The 14,867-nt window shown below is 35.5% G+C and overlaps 1 protein-coding gene across 3 annotated transcripts in view; it reads left to right on the top strand.

Annotated features, from left to right (window-relative positions):
• The window catches only part of MINDY3 (MINDY lysine 48 deubiquitinase 3), a 49,874-nt gene that overhangs the window by 13,835 nt on the left and 21,172 nt on the right, over positions 1 to 14,867 (top strand). For all 3 annotated transcript variants that reach the window (XM_082753240.1, XM_082753241.1, XM_082753242.1), the window contains 6 exons: positions 46 to 97; positions 1,857 to 1,971; positions 2,487 to 2,560; positions 2,934 to 3,013; positions 8,688 to 8,758; positions 9,932 to 10,012. In XM_082753240.1, coding sequence (XP_082609366.1) covers positions 46 to 97; positions 1,857 to 1,971; positions 2,487 to 2,560; positions 2,934 to 3,013; positions 8,688 to 8,758; positions 9,932 to 10,012 — 473 coding nt within the window. The remainder of the gene's footprint in view (positions 1 to 45; positions 98 to 1,856; positions 1,972 to 2,486; positions 2,561 to 2,933; positions 3,014 to 8,687; positions 8,759 to 9,931; positions 10,013 to 14,867) is intronic.

Raw genomic sequence — 14,867 nt, forward strand, 5'->3', positions numbered from 1 at the left:
CATTTTTTGCCATGTGTAGTGCTGAAAAGTGTCTCTTGTGTATAGCTGCCTTGGCTGTGGAAGAGCTTGGCTTTGAGCGATTTCATGCATTAATTCAGTAAGTAATATATTGGAACATTTAAAATACAATATTTTGAAATAACACTAATATTTACAGCCCTGAAAAGGCTTTGTTCAGAAGCTTCTTGTGTGTTACACATCAGGTTAAATTTGGTTTTCATGTTTGGGGCTTGGGGGGTTGGTTTTTTGTGTTGTTTGTTATGCATTTTACAGTTTAAAATGGAATACTATTTTGAACATAATTTTTCTTTAAAATAAAACTGGAGCAATGTAATACATGAAATTGGCTGAATGAACACAACTAGTTAAGGTTCATATTTAATTATAGATGTTCATCCTCAAATTTTTTCATACACAGGTGATTGTATTTGAAATACTTGATATACGCACTGAAAACAATTGTTGTCTACTATTTTTTTGACTCAAGATTACTCAAGAAATACTTATACAAATGTTTCATATAGAGGACTTTTTTTTTTGTCTCATACTTTACTGTTTTCTTTTTGGGGTGTAAATGCAGAGCTTAAAGTCTTAGTGAGTTTGTCTTTAAAGGCAACTGCCTTTTAGTTTCACAGCAAGGAGTTTTAATTGTTATAAAGATAAATACCCAAAGAGTAAAATAAAAGCAAGAGAACTTTAAAAACACTTGAGATGGAAAACGTTACTAATTAGAACTGAAATAACTACTGATTATTGTCTTCAGTAGTAATTACAGTTTGTGCTTTAAACCTCTTTTCATATGAGGAAAGAAGAAAAGGGGATATTAACATTTATGTAGCTTCATCTCATCAGAATGCTAGCTTTCCCTCAGTCCCAATTCCTGGATTCATGATACCCACTTCAATTTTTCTCAGTATATCTCATTGGAATTGAGCACTCTTGCATGTCATTAAGTTGAGTGATGGATTTCGGAAACTGTCTTTGCCTTGTATACTCTGTCAATAATGAAGTTGGTTTAAAAATTTCAAGTGTTATCTAGAGTGAACTCTCATATGGATATACTTTGCAGATGTACAGATAAGCAGAGAATGTGATTTAGTTTGAATTACTCAATAAAAAAAGTGTGTTCTGAGAAGTAGTATTGGATTCTAAATTTCCCAAGAAAGACCAAGAGCATTATTTCACTAGAACCTGATAGAACTTTTCCTCAGTTTTTATTTTATTTTTAAACGTAAGATCGCCTGGTGTTACCTAATCATCCAGGCAATAATGCTGTTATGCAACAGGGTATTTTCCCCAATGTGGATGTACCAGTAGTGGTTTTGAATATTTGGCTTTTTCCAAAGCTAGAGTTTAATAAAATCAAGTTCTCAAGGTAAAGGTAACAATTATTTCTAAAGGTTGAAATATTTTTTTACCTGGTTAGGTGAAGTTTTTTCTCCATTGTATATGAAGTGAACATCTGTCATAACTGTATGTAATGCAAACATTATTCTGGACATACAGCCTATTTGTGATTTCAATAACAGCTTGTGATAGAATTACTGGCTCAAGCCACTCGGCTGTTTCATAAGTATATGTAACTTTAAGCTTAGTGTTTGCATATAAAAATACATGCATTTTTACACATTGCTCCAGAATTATTTTTCTTCTTCTAATGGGTAAATAATAATGACTCTGTGGTGGTTCTAGTAACTGCAGAACAGCTGTGGCATCATTCTGTATGTAACACTTGTTTTATGCTGCTTTTACTCAGACAGTTTCGTGTTAGGTCTTAATATTTCTTGTTTGTGCTTTGTGGCACTGTTCTACTTCATCTAAATACGTTCTTCTTTTCTGTTATTTTTTGTCTTTAGCAAACGAGCATTCAAAAGCTTCCCTGAACTGAAGGATGCAATTTGGGATCAATATTCAGTGTGGACAAACAGATTTGGAGTATTGCTCTTTCTATATTCTGTGATACTGACAAAGGTTTGTAGGTTGTTTGATTTTTTTGTGTGTGTCTTTGTTAACAGGAAGTTTGATCATATAACCCTTTTCCTGTAAAAAGGTGAACACTAAAGTCAATTGGCAAACTAATTCAAATCTAGATAAATGGATAGAATGCTGTCTTCACTCACGTTGCAGTACATTTGCAGCATGAAAACTTGAAAAACTCAGTCCCTTCTGTGTCTTTTTTTCTTCTCATCTGGGATAATTATAGATTTTTGGAAACATCCTTCCTTGTATATCTCTACCATCAGCTATCAAGAAAAATGTGTTTAGGTTTCAATTCACTACATAAGAACGTCAGCCTCTCTAATAGTCTGTTTCACTACTGCATTCTGTTGCTTTCCATTTCTGTTTCTATTTTCTGTCATGAGAAACAAGTGTGTTCAGGTCTCGGCTCATAGAAGAGGGCCAGCCTCCTAATGTTTTACTGTTGCATTCTGCAGTAAATGTCTATTCATTCCTCAGGAGAACAAAAATATTTATTATTTTTGCAGGGTATTGAAAACATAAAAAACGAAATTGAAGATGCAACTGAGCCCTTAATAGACCCTGTTTACGGTCATGGAAGGTAGGCTAGAAAATGTGATTGCTACCATTTCAAATAAATGAGCGTGCTAGTTTTTTTATGTTTCTGTAATTGAGCATTCTAAAATATTGACATTATGAGAAGGATTCAATTATAACTTGGTAATAGGTAAAAGCAACACTTGCCATAGCATATCTTTTTCACTGCTTATATGGGGCTCCATTTTTACATTAGTGTTGTTAGAGATCGTGTTAGCATCACTGAACTACGAATACACCCTAATTAAAATAATATAGTTAGAGAATGATAAAATAATATTTTTATTTGGCTCTTTTAGGTATTTTAAGCTCTTTTAACTGCTTTTTCAGAAATAAATTATGTCACTCTTAACAGGCTGTTTCTTTCTGTTGCATAGCCAAAGTTTGATTAATCTCCTGTTGACGGGACATGCTGTTTCTAACGTGTGGGATGGAGACAGAGAATGTTCAGGAATGAGTAAGTCAATTCTATTTTGTACTTGTTCGTATTTTCTCATAGTATGAGATACAGACCCTACAGAAATTCAGAAACACTGACAATCACCTCTATATACTACTGCCGTCAAACCTTCCGACTTATAGTTGTTTGATGAGAAGAATCTAAGGCAAGTGACCAATAACCAAACCAGAAAAATATATGTCCAGCCAAGTTAAACTTAATGTTTGCTTATTATTTTCTGGTTATTTTGACACCTGCAAACCCTTCAACATAGGAAATTCATAGCACTGGTAGAAAGGAAGCTTAAGACTACAGCCAAAGAGGAAAAAAAAAAATACAGGAGAAGTGATTGAAGGAGGAGAGAAAAGATGACAAAACATTGATAAAGGAAATATGATGATAAATCAAAAATTGTCTTGCTTAAGAAGTCTTAAAGAGTACAGTATGGTCATTTTCCCCCCTTTTTTGATAGACTACACAAATCACTTTGTAATAGGTACTGATTAACTTAAGAGTACTTAAGATAGCAAATGAAGCTAGTTTTGACTATAATTATTCCAAGGGTTTGGAGAAAATTGAGGGCTCCTAGCAGCAGTTAAGTCTAATTACTGACCTGATGAATAACAAGACATACATTATCATATTCTTAAAATGTGCAGAAGGTTATTTTCTGCTTCTCCATTCTCCAAAGTGGGAGACAGTTGCTTCTATGGAAGCTTTGGTTCTGGACTTCTGACTTAGGTCAGAACTGATTGAGAACCTAAATTCATAGTATTACTGTGTGAAAAGAGTTCAGTATTCTCAGAAAATAAAAGATTTCTAACTTGCAGTACTAAAGAAGGCACTAAAGGTCTCCCAGAAAGATAATCTGAAAAACAAAGGAGGGAAAGAACTACAAGAAAAAAAGGGTCAGGCATGTTCAAGTTCGCAAATCCTAATGCAATTCATTATATGGTTCTAAAGTAGCTAGACAAACTGAGTCTCAGAACCATTAATGATTACCATGTGTATCAAAGACAGAAGGTGTCAAAACATTAGAAAAGAGGAAACAGGGTACTTAACAAAAATGACAAGAAATGCTAAAGGAAAAACCCTGGAGAAAGGACAATTTAAACTTCCAAAGGGTGTTGAAATAAATTAGTAATCAATATGCATGCAAGAGAAGGATGAAAACCAAAGAACAGCCACCATAAGCTCATCAATAATAGACTGCAGAAATCCAGTCTGAATGGCTTGGTAAGAAATCTAGTAAATAAAAGCGAGGATAGTTAGATACAATATTTAAATGACATTCTGATAAGACTGATGCAGAAGTACGGCCTCTATGGAGTCATAATTAAGTGGAAGCCTAGAAAGTCTCAAAGGAGTTTCCACTACTTGTACATAGTCAAACCAGAACATTTTAATTCAGATCTCGCATGAATCTATCTTAAATTTCAGTTCAAGTCAGTATTTTCAGCAATGACTTACATGATGGAAAATCCTTGTGTAAAAATTAAAAAAAAATACAGGAAGACAAATGTGAAACAGACTTTGTAGAAGCAGAGGAGAGGATGTGAATACCTTCAGAATTTGAAGTATTCATGCTTTCAGACCATCCTCTTTGTAAAAATAAATTAACAACAACAAAAATCAAAAGTGCAGTACAATTGAATTGAAAGGAAAAGTACAAAATGAACATCAGTAAAAAAAAAAAGTCAGTGAGTACTCATATAAGGTATGGTAGAATCACAAAATAATTCATTGTTGAAAGTGATCTCTAGAAGTCATCTCATCCAACTCCCTGCTCAGTGTAGTTCCAATTAGATCACAGCTATGGCCACTCAAGCTTTGAGTATCTCCAGGGATGCAGATTCCACAACCTACCTGGGTAACCTGTTCCATCATTTTACCACTTTCTTGGAAAAAAATATTTTCCCAGTACTAGGATGGAGTTTCCACATTTCAGCTTCTGGTCACAGCCTCTTGTTCTTCCACTGTATTCCTTTAATAGCCTGCCTCTGACTCCTCTACATCCTCCCATCAGATAGTCATAGGCAGCAGTAAGATTCCCCTGTCACATTATCCTTCTCTTCTTGGGATGAAACAAGCACATCTCCCAGCCTCTCCTTGTACATCGTGTGTTCCAGCCTCCTAATCATCTCAGTGCCCCTCCACTGGACTTGCTCCTCTTTGTCAGTGTCTCTCCCATTCCAGGGAGCCCAAAACTCCAGTGGTGGTCTCAGTAAGTTCCAGAGAGAGAGAACCATCACTTCTCTCCATGTGATGGCTGTCCTCCTTCTAATGCAGCCCAAGATGCAGCTGACCTTTGCTGTAGTGGCACGCTGACCCATGTGCAGCTCGTTGTTCACACAGACCTCAGGTCCTTTTCTGCAAAGCTGCTTCCTAGCCTGTCAGTGCCAGCCAGTTTTGCTGGATGGGCTTATTCCATTGTGGATGCATGACTTTGTATCTGCCCGTGGTGAATATCATAAGTTTCCTGACTGTTCACTTATCTAGCCTGGTGTGTCTACTCTGAATAATGTCCCTGCCTCCAGTGTATTGGCCTATCTTCCTGACTTCCTGAGACTGTTTCCCTTTCCATGATCCGGGTCATTAGGTATCTTATAATCTCAGCCTATAGCTGACAATCCTGTAGTCACCGATTAACATCAAAGGTTTTGTGCAGTGATGTTTTATTTCCACTAGAGGTCTGCTAAAAATCAAAGTATCACAGAATCACAGAATTTCCTAGGTTGGAAGAGACCTCAAGGTCATCGAGTCCAACCTCCAACCTAACGCTAACAGCCCTCCACTAAACCATATCCCTAAGCTCTACAACAGTAAACAACAAGTACAGTAAACAAGGAGACTATCCAAGCAGGAATACAGCACATTTCATATTTGTAGGGACTGCAGCGAAGTAACAGTGAGAACATTCAGCCTCAGCGTAGAAACAGGAAAATGAATAGGTGATAATATTATCATAAGCCAATACACTTATGAAATTTTCAAAATTACACCTGTCCTGTGTTTTTATTCAGAGGTTGCATAAAGATACTTTAACTCTTGTTCAGTTATTTAAATATGTAACTTTTAAATTTTTAAATAATTTAAAACTATTTAAAAGTTGCTGTCAGTAATCTTTTTAGTGAAAAAGACTGTACTGAATTACAAACTTCAGGAATTACCAAGTAGCTTACAAGTGACACTCGGACAAGTGACAACTTATATGGTAATGCAAATTTTCCAAGTCAGGCAGAAGTTAACAGGCATTTTTTTTAACTGGTACAACTACCAGTGAAATGTCAGTCTTCTGACTTCCTAGCTTTCTTCTTGTTTCCTATGTACATATTCCCATTTAAACTAATCTTATTCTAATCTCAGTTGCTGTTCGTTTGTCTGTTCTCTTTTCATCAAGTAATTTCTGACAAATCAAATTTTGCATCAGGCATTTTAAGGAGAAGTTCCCAAAAATTCATGAAAAGTGAGGACTTCCAGAGAGAAAGAACAAAATTAATGCCTCCTGTGGGATAGATTGCATGCTGAACTCGAGTTGCATATTGCTTTACTAGTCAGCACACATACTAGTAGCATAACAACTACCTTGTGTGTGTGGCCTTGCTAGGCTGGTAGTAAGGAAATCAATAAGGAAATTGAGAGTCAGAGATTGCAGCAGAGCAGGGGACAAAATATGAAGGGGGACTGGGTATAGTTGAAGCTATTGTTTGAAGGGGATCTACTGGTAGAAATCTTTGAGAAATATGCTTTTATTTTTACATTCTGTTTTGGGGGATTAGTATTTTAGCCAGAGCTACCCTGCTTATTTTCAGTTCAGTGTTTTAAAACCAAAACTTCATTGATCTTAGTTAGAGTAAACTTCCTGTCTTTCTTACATTTCATGTAAGAAGTGTTTCAAAAATGAAATGCTGGAGTTGCTTTTTCTAATGCCAAGAATTTGTGATGTTTCAGATAGTCACTAGGTGGTAGTATTCTTATACTGTTGGTAATGGTATCATTAAATTCTAAAATCATCATTAGTTTGTGCCTGAACTCTTAAAGGCTCTGATTTTCTCCCTTTTTAGAAATCTGCTTACACTTGCAAAGCTACTTTTTGTTAATGGAACAAAATACTTAATCGGATTATTTTCTGAATCAGAGAATGGTTGAGGTCGGAAGGCATCTCTGCAAATCATACACAACCCCTCTGCTCAAGCAGGGATGCCTAGAGCAGGGTGTCTAGGACCATGTCCAGGTGGCTTTTGAATATATCCAAGAAGGAAGACTCTTCCACCTCTCTGGGCAGTCTGTTCATTATAACCTGAATCATTGTTTTCTGACTAGTAAATACTAATTCTGTATTTTTGTTCTTTGCATCAGTTCTTAAATCTGAAGCCTTTATTTATCAGACTTCTACATTAATTTTGTTAGTGTTTTTTTCCAAAATGTGATACAGTAAGATTATGTCCTTAATGTAGTGTTACTTACATCTGTCATGCATGTCTTTGTTGCACATATAAATATATTATTTCCAAGCAGTAGCTATTCCCTAGTTTGAAGGATGCTTGAGTATGTTTTGGATTGAGATTTCGCTTGCCCTTGACTCAAATGAAGGATGAATTGTCTAAGCATATTGCAATTTATAGCAGCTGTGAAGTTGGTGAGGTAAGGGGGTTCTGCAAAGAAATGCCTATGTACCCCCATGTGTTTTAATTCCAAGCAAATTCGAAGATAATCCTTGAAAGCGTGTTTTCAGATCAAAGAATCCTAGGTTGCAACAAGGTCCTTTTACACACAGAGCTGCCAACTCTAAGGAATGAGTTGCACCTGCAGGCCGCAAAGGTAGTGAATGAACTAACATTGTAAGTTTGGTTTCGTTCTTCTTAATGGTGGAGGAAAAGTTGAAACATGTCTATAATAACTGTTCTACACAGTTTCAAAATTCAGTGATTAAAACTCAAAGTTGGTGAAAGAAGTGCTCCATGCACTGAGATGATGTATATATAAACCCAGAGCTCCTTCAGTTCCATATGGTTATGACTAGTTTCTATGCTTGAAATTTTGAAGCACTTTCTTACTCTCTAATATAGAGATCCTCAAAAAGGCTGAGTGCTCTTTCAGTCAGTAGTATGTAAATAGTCTAGATGTTGCTGACAGCTGTGTGCGCTTGAGAGCTGAATGATTCATTAAATGGAAGCTGGTATAGAAAATCAAATTGAGGGAACACTTTATTTCCTACTAACAGAACTGCTATTTACAAAATTCTCATGTTTTATTGTTCAGAATGTGAAATGTTTAACATAAATAAAGCTGTGGAACTCTTAAAATTAAAATAATACACACACACATAGATGTTTTCTTTCCCATTCAGGAAAGCTGTTTTTAACTTTTTCTGAGAATAATCTTGATGTAAGATACAAGTACTTCTAATAAATGCAACAACTTTTGAAAAGAGGTATCAACAGCAAACCTCATTTAAAAACATCTGTTTGACTAGTAGTTCCTTATAGAGAGAGAAATTATTAAACCTTTCCAGGCTTTTTTACTATACCGTAATGATTTATCTTTGCTTATCTTTATAACAACAGTTATCTTTGAAACTGCCTTACTCTTTAAAATTGTCGTTCCTTGACCAATTTTGAAAGCAAGAAAAAGCAACTTAAAAGAGGTTGTAAGGATTTTGCTCGAATAAATTTGGTTTTGTTTTGAACAGAACTTCTTGGTATACACAAACAAGCAACAATAGGCTTTTTGACATTGATGGAATCTCTGAGGTACTGTAAGGTAAGCTATTTTCTGTATAACTTAAAATTTTTCTTTCATTGTGGTGTTCTGGGCTTCTTTGACTTAATAAAAGCTTCACTGTGAACAATGGGAGATATTACAGAACTTTCAAAGTATTTTCAACTTCAAATTAAAACTGAGAATAATACTATATTAAAAAAGAATTGTTAAACGCATTTTGTTGAGTAAATGTATGATGCTATTTAAATTACAACTTTATTGCACCGAATTAAGATAGCAAGTTAGAAGCTCATGTTATTACCAAAATAATGCTTAATGCAAGTAATATAAATGGTTATGAAATTCTTGTCTTCTCACAATACCTAGTCTCAAGGAGGCTTGCTAATCATCAACGCTGCAGTTCTGTTTTTCTTCTTATGCCGTTGCTGTCTTGCACTTAAAATGCCATAAGTATAAATTGTAAAACTGTTAAGTTAAATGCATTCTTAATGTAATATATTGAAGACCTAGAAATTACTTTGTGTACTTATCTGTGCGCATTTGCAAGTTGATGAAGTGCAACTTAATCTATGTTGTTTCTTCATGTCATGACACAGACTTCCTTTATTTAAGGATTTTATTTGAGAAATTGTTCCAGAAAATCATACTTCTTAAACAGCATTGATGATCTTAATTTGAAAAAGCTTTTTGATCTCTCTCTGCTTCTTTTTCAAGCTATATTGAATTCTTTTAACTTAGCTCATGGTTAAAGAGGATTGTGGAGTTCTCAAAATGTTATGTATTGACAGACTCCACCCTTTCATTTGTTAATAGTCAGTTCTGAATTGGTACATCCAAAACCACGTCATAAGTCAGGTGGACTTCTACCACATTTAGCATCTGATTCTAGTATTGTTAGGCATAGCAGTAGTTAAGCCTGTGCATCTTGAAGCACGTCTCCAAGGCTGAAATACTAGATATCGATAACCACTTTCTCAATGATGTTGTCTTTCAGTTAATTACTGTAAGTTACATTGTTTTACAAGTCAGTTAGGAACCAGAGATCTAAACTGTAATCCAAGTATTTTACACAGTCTGATATTTTGTTGGACATTTTATAGTAGTTTTCAGAGCATTTGGGTCTCCACTAACTGATTCGTCCTTAGATTGATTGCTGACTAGATGAATTTCCTGGGTTTGCTCTGTGGTTCTGATTTTATTGCAACTTTTTAGGTTGGCTCCTATTTGAAGTCTCCAAAATTCCCCATCTGGATACTCGGCAGTGAGACACATCTCACAGTCTTTTTTGCCAAGGTATGTTAGATGTGATTTTTGTTATGTAACCTCAGGCAGATAAACACCAAATAAATCCAAAGTTCAGATTTTGCCACGGCATGAGTTTCATGTGGCTTTAATATAAAGTGTAGTCACCAAAACTTCTAATTAAGCTTACCTTTGAAGACAAACTTGTTGAAGTGGTTTAAGGATACCTGTTAAATTTTAGTGAAATCTTTTGATTCTGGTATAATTTATTGAGGGTATGGGGGGAAAGGGGTGCTTTAGAACACCATAATCGTGATACATACTGTCTTGAATTTTTATTGTGCAAGAGAGGGATAAAAAAAAAATAGTTACATGTAGGTGCCTATTAGTAGTTTAATCTTTCTGTGACAGTACTTTCACAGATTTTAATCTATAACCATAGATATCTTTGTCCTAGGTTAAAAATAGTTACAGGACACTTGCAATAATTCCTTTTATTTATTCTAACAGGTATGTATGATAATCACAAGTCCTCAGTTTAAAGCGTTAGACCAAAGTTTCCGAACAGTTTCTATTTGTTTAGTAGAAAATATTTTTTTCTCATACACTTATAATTTCTACAGAACGCTTTCTGATTAAAAACACTTACTGAAACTTTATCATTTGTTAGTCTTTATTACAAATGAACTTTCCTGTACTTAGTATCTTACAAATGAATAACTATTTTTAGGTATTAATCTTGAAAGTAAGTAGTAGATCCTATGACAAAACAAAGACCATAATTTCTTCAGTTGTTGAGTTTGCCATAAATAAAAATAAAGAAGAAACAAAGTAGCAGGTTTATATAATAAAAGTGAACAAAAGAAACCCACAATGATTGGAAGTGTATATGCAGCATTTCTTTAACCTTACTTTAAAAAAAAAAAAAAAGAAAAACACAATTAGCTCATATTCTGCATTGAATTTTTTGCAAACACTATACCAGAACTACTTTGAATTCCTGTTGTTCTAAACAGGAATTGCTTTTTCTTTCCCACAATATAGGGAAAAAAAAATCCGTATTCTACTTTGCTTGTTTTCTGCCTACTATCTCCCCAAACAATCTTTTCAAGTAAATTTTTTGGATTTCAGTTTTGAAATTTTTTCACTTTTTTTTTTTTTGGAATTATCCTATGTCAGTACCTTATTCTGTAGATAGTGTTATGAGTCATAATAGGGGTAAGTAAAATAAATAGACACAATCATCCTGTTAATCCAAGTCAGATATATCTGTCCAGAATGTTACTGTATCTCCAAATGTTTTCTGTTTATAGGTATTACTTCTAGGTAGAAATCTATTTCTATGCTCTTTCTTTTACTACATATTGGTCTGTTTGCTGGGTTTAAAGTAACTAGGCATCAATGTCTAGTGCTTCCAGTATAGCTTGGCTCTTCTTTCCTTGCTGTGACAAACTTCATCTTGTGATTAGTATCTCAGGAATCAAAGAGCAGGAAAAGAAAGCAATGGGGACTTGGCAAAGAATTTCCTAGATTTTTTTTCTTATGAAAAGAGGTACGAGCTGAAGGTTTGTAAAAGTTCCAAGAGTACTTTGTATGTCTCTCTTCACCCTAAAGTCAGGGTTGGTGGGCGTTTCAGGTGGAGCAGAAATGTCAGCTATGCAGAAGTACTGAATCATGTTGCAATTATCAGTTGAAGCTGCTTGCTGAAAACTGGGGGAAGAAACCTGAATACGTTGCCAAATGGTTAGCCAGTAAGTTGTTAAAGTAGTGTGTGTAGTTCTCTGGATGATGCTTGATACTGAGGATGTAACTTCCAGCTCAGTGTTGAGTTTGATTAGAGAGAAATCTTCAGAACTGAAAGAGGAAAATGGAGAGGGAAGACAAAAGCAATTTAGATTAGGTTTGGATAGAAACAAATATGGCTCTAATTCTCTGAAGCTGCGTATAATTATCAGGAGCCAAACCCTTATGCTTAGATAGAACATCTAAGCAATTGTTAAGCAGAGGAGTAGTCAATGTTGAAGTTAGTAGTGTAATTAGCCCAAGAAGCCTAGGAAAAGGCTCTTCCTAGAATATTGTCCCTATGGGCAGATTCTTCACTGTTCCCTCAGGGACCTTTATGGAGCATGAAGGTTCAACAGACAACAAGTTTTACTTAAATGCTGCATTCCACCCTACTCAAAATGGGCAGCTGTTGTTTAATACTCTGTTGCTTCATTCAGATTTTTCATTTCATTCGAAGTACAGCAATAAACATTGGTATCTTCACTGTGGAATGAAATCATCCACCATGGTTTTCCATCTTAGAAAATTTTACATTAAATACTGAGAATGTTATAGACAACCATTGCTGTCTGCCAGAATATATTTGCATCACTAAATGTGAACCATTTTGCTGTAGCTGTGACTTTCAGAGAAACGTTTAGTCTTAGTTTCTAAAATAAATCTACCAGCCTGAAACTTACCTTCTCCATTTTCAGTGGATTTTAATGAATGAGCAAAGTGCAGCACAGCGTTTTTGTGCTGAAAATGATACTTCAAGATATAAGTGAAAATAAAAATGAACTAGTTCATAACTAGGCTTAAATTCTCTTGTCATTGCCTGAAATAGCCTTAAAGTGTGACAGCTGAGTCAATTCCAAGTTTTAGCAAAAGTCTACCAGTAGGTCAGTAGTTTCCACCATTATTAATGGAAGTTGAATCATGGAGATTTTATCTACATGGCTTTCATCACCACATCAGGATTGCCAAAACTCATTTGGGACATAGGGATATTTTACTCAGCCTCATTTTGCTAAAGGAATTGGAGGTACAAAGAAATGACATAAGTAATTTCTTAATGAAATGAACCTTCACCTCACATTTTCCATATTTTAGTTTCATGGTTTTTTAGTTTAGTTTTTTTTTAGTTTCATATTTTAGAGGAAAAATGCTACAGATTGATCTGTAGATGAGTATGTCGTAAAGTTGGCAAGGACATATGAACACATGCATTACCTGAATAGTTCTTCAAAACTCTCTGATATATATGTCTATCAAAGTAGATCTGAAAAAACTTGGGTGAAAAAAGCTGGGACGGGGGCAAGTGTTAGCAGGGAACTGTAATTAGTACCAGAATATCTTCTCTTCTTTAAATTATGACTGTGTACATATAAGGTTAGAAAGTTGCTTGATGCTTTGATGCTCAGCAATCTGAATTTAATCTTGATGGGGGGAGGAATGGTGGCTATGCCTCCTAGTTACCTATCATAGTTGCTGCATTTGTCACAAGGTGGATTTTCCCTGAAAAACTGACTATGGAGGTTCTTTGCAGGCAGCTAAATCCAATCAGCCGTCATTTCTGCCTCTCCCTGCCTTCCCTTCCTCTCACTGAGTAAGAAAACTCTCAAATGGCCTCAGGCCAACAAAAATAAACAAGGAAAGCTTCATCTGACATTCTAAGTGTCCCTGTCAGACAGTGATCATGCAAATAGCCAGTATTGTAAATGTTCTCTAAAAAGCAACTTTTTTTTAAAGTGTGGAGAGAAGAAATTGAAAAGTGGGGTGGTTCTGACAACGTAGAGATAAGGATGTGATGGGTAAGGATAAAATGCTGTATGGTCAGGTTTTGGTTGTTGTTATCCTCATAAGGAAGTTACGACAAGCTGAGACTGTTCAGAACCTGTAGGAATGTCAGGGTGTCATCAGGCACCATGGAAAAAAATCAGCTAGTTTGTGTGGTTTTTATATAAAATATGAAAAGAAAAAGTTTCAGTTAAAGTAATAGGAAGAACAACAGATTAATAGCTGCTTTCTAAATAGTGTCTGCTGACATGCTAACTTGCGTGTTCTGGAAGTTTGAATTCAGAGCCTTTAAAAGTGAAAAGACAACATGGAATGAGTCCCCAGGGGCTTTGGGTTAGTATATGCTTATTTCATTGTCTGTTCTTGGAGCACACAGACCTCAGCAGAATCGGCTGTCCACTTCCATTTTTAGTTACAGCATTGTAGCATTTCTAGACTTCAAGGATCACATAAGCAGAGGAAACTCCTGGCTGAGACATCTGAACAAGCTACACATAACGCTTTTCAAGGAAAATGTGCCTGTTTTGCTGGGTTGGGACTGTTCTTATGGTTTTGAATTACAGTTTTCTATTTTTCTAATTTTGATTGCTGTAACATGTTTACATATTCTCAGGGCCTTTCTGCAGTATCCTCAATAATATTATCTCAGAAGAAAAGTCACTTGCTTCTCTTCCTAAACAAGCTTTTAAACTAAATTTCAGCAGAGAGACACCTGAGCAAACACTGGCATTGCTATAGGAAATCCTGAATTTGGGTCAGTGGTGTTTGCCTGCACTGCCCTAAGGAGGAATGTTACTGGATATGACATCTAACTTAAGAACATCAACAGAGAGTAAGAATGGCCATGAAAGAAAACAAGATACTTGTGTAAAAATTCAACCATTACTAGTGTACACTAACAATGATGGTCTATACAAAAGTAAATGATGTGTATCCAAATAAATTACACTTCTACATTAATAGAGGAGTTCTTCTGGGTAGGGAAGGTAGTGAAAAATATCTACTCCCTTTGTTTTGGATTGTGCTCCCATGGCTGGTGAACGCAGGTAATCAGATTTTGAAGTATTTCTTCACTAGAGGAGAAATCAGAATCAGATTTTGAAGTATTCCACCTCAGGAAATGGTTATGGAGTATGTGGTTGCAGAGTCTTAAGTTTCCAAGAGTAAGTGGAACTGGTTCTGGTTGGGACTGTCTGGCAGGAGGATGTAGATGTGTAAGTCAATGGCGGTAACTTCTGGGCTCGAGCGGGGGGTTGGTTTTCTGTGCTGCTGATGAAGAGCAGGGAGACAGATGCTGCTCTGTTCTTCACAAATGCTCTGACCTGATTAAATCAGCAGTGAA

Source organism: Aythya marila (assembly GCF_965140915.1).
Source record: "Aythya marila genome assembly, chromosome: 2".
Taxonomy (NCBI): Eukaryota; Metazoa; Chordata; class Aves; order Anseriformes; family Anatidae; genus Aythya; species Aythya marila.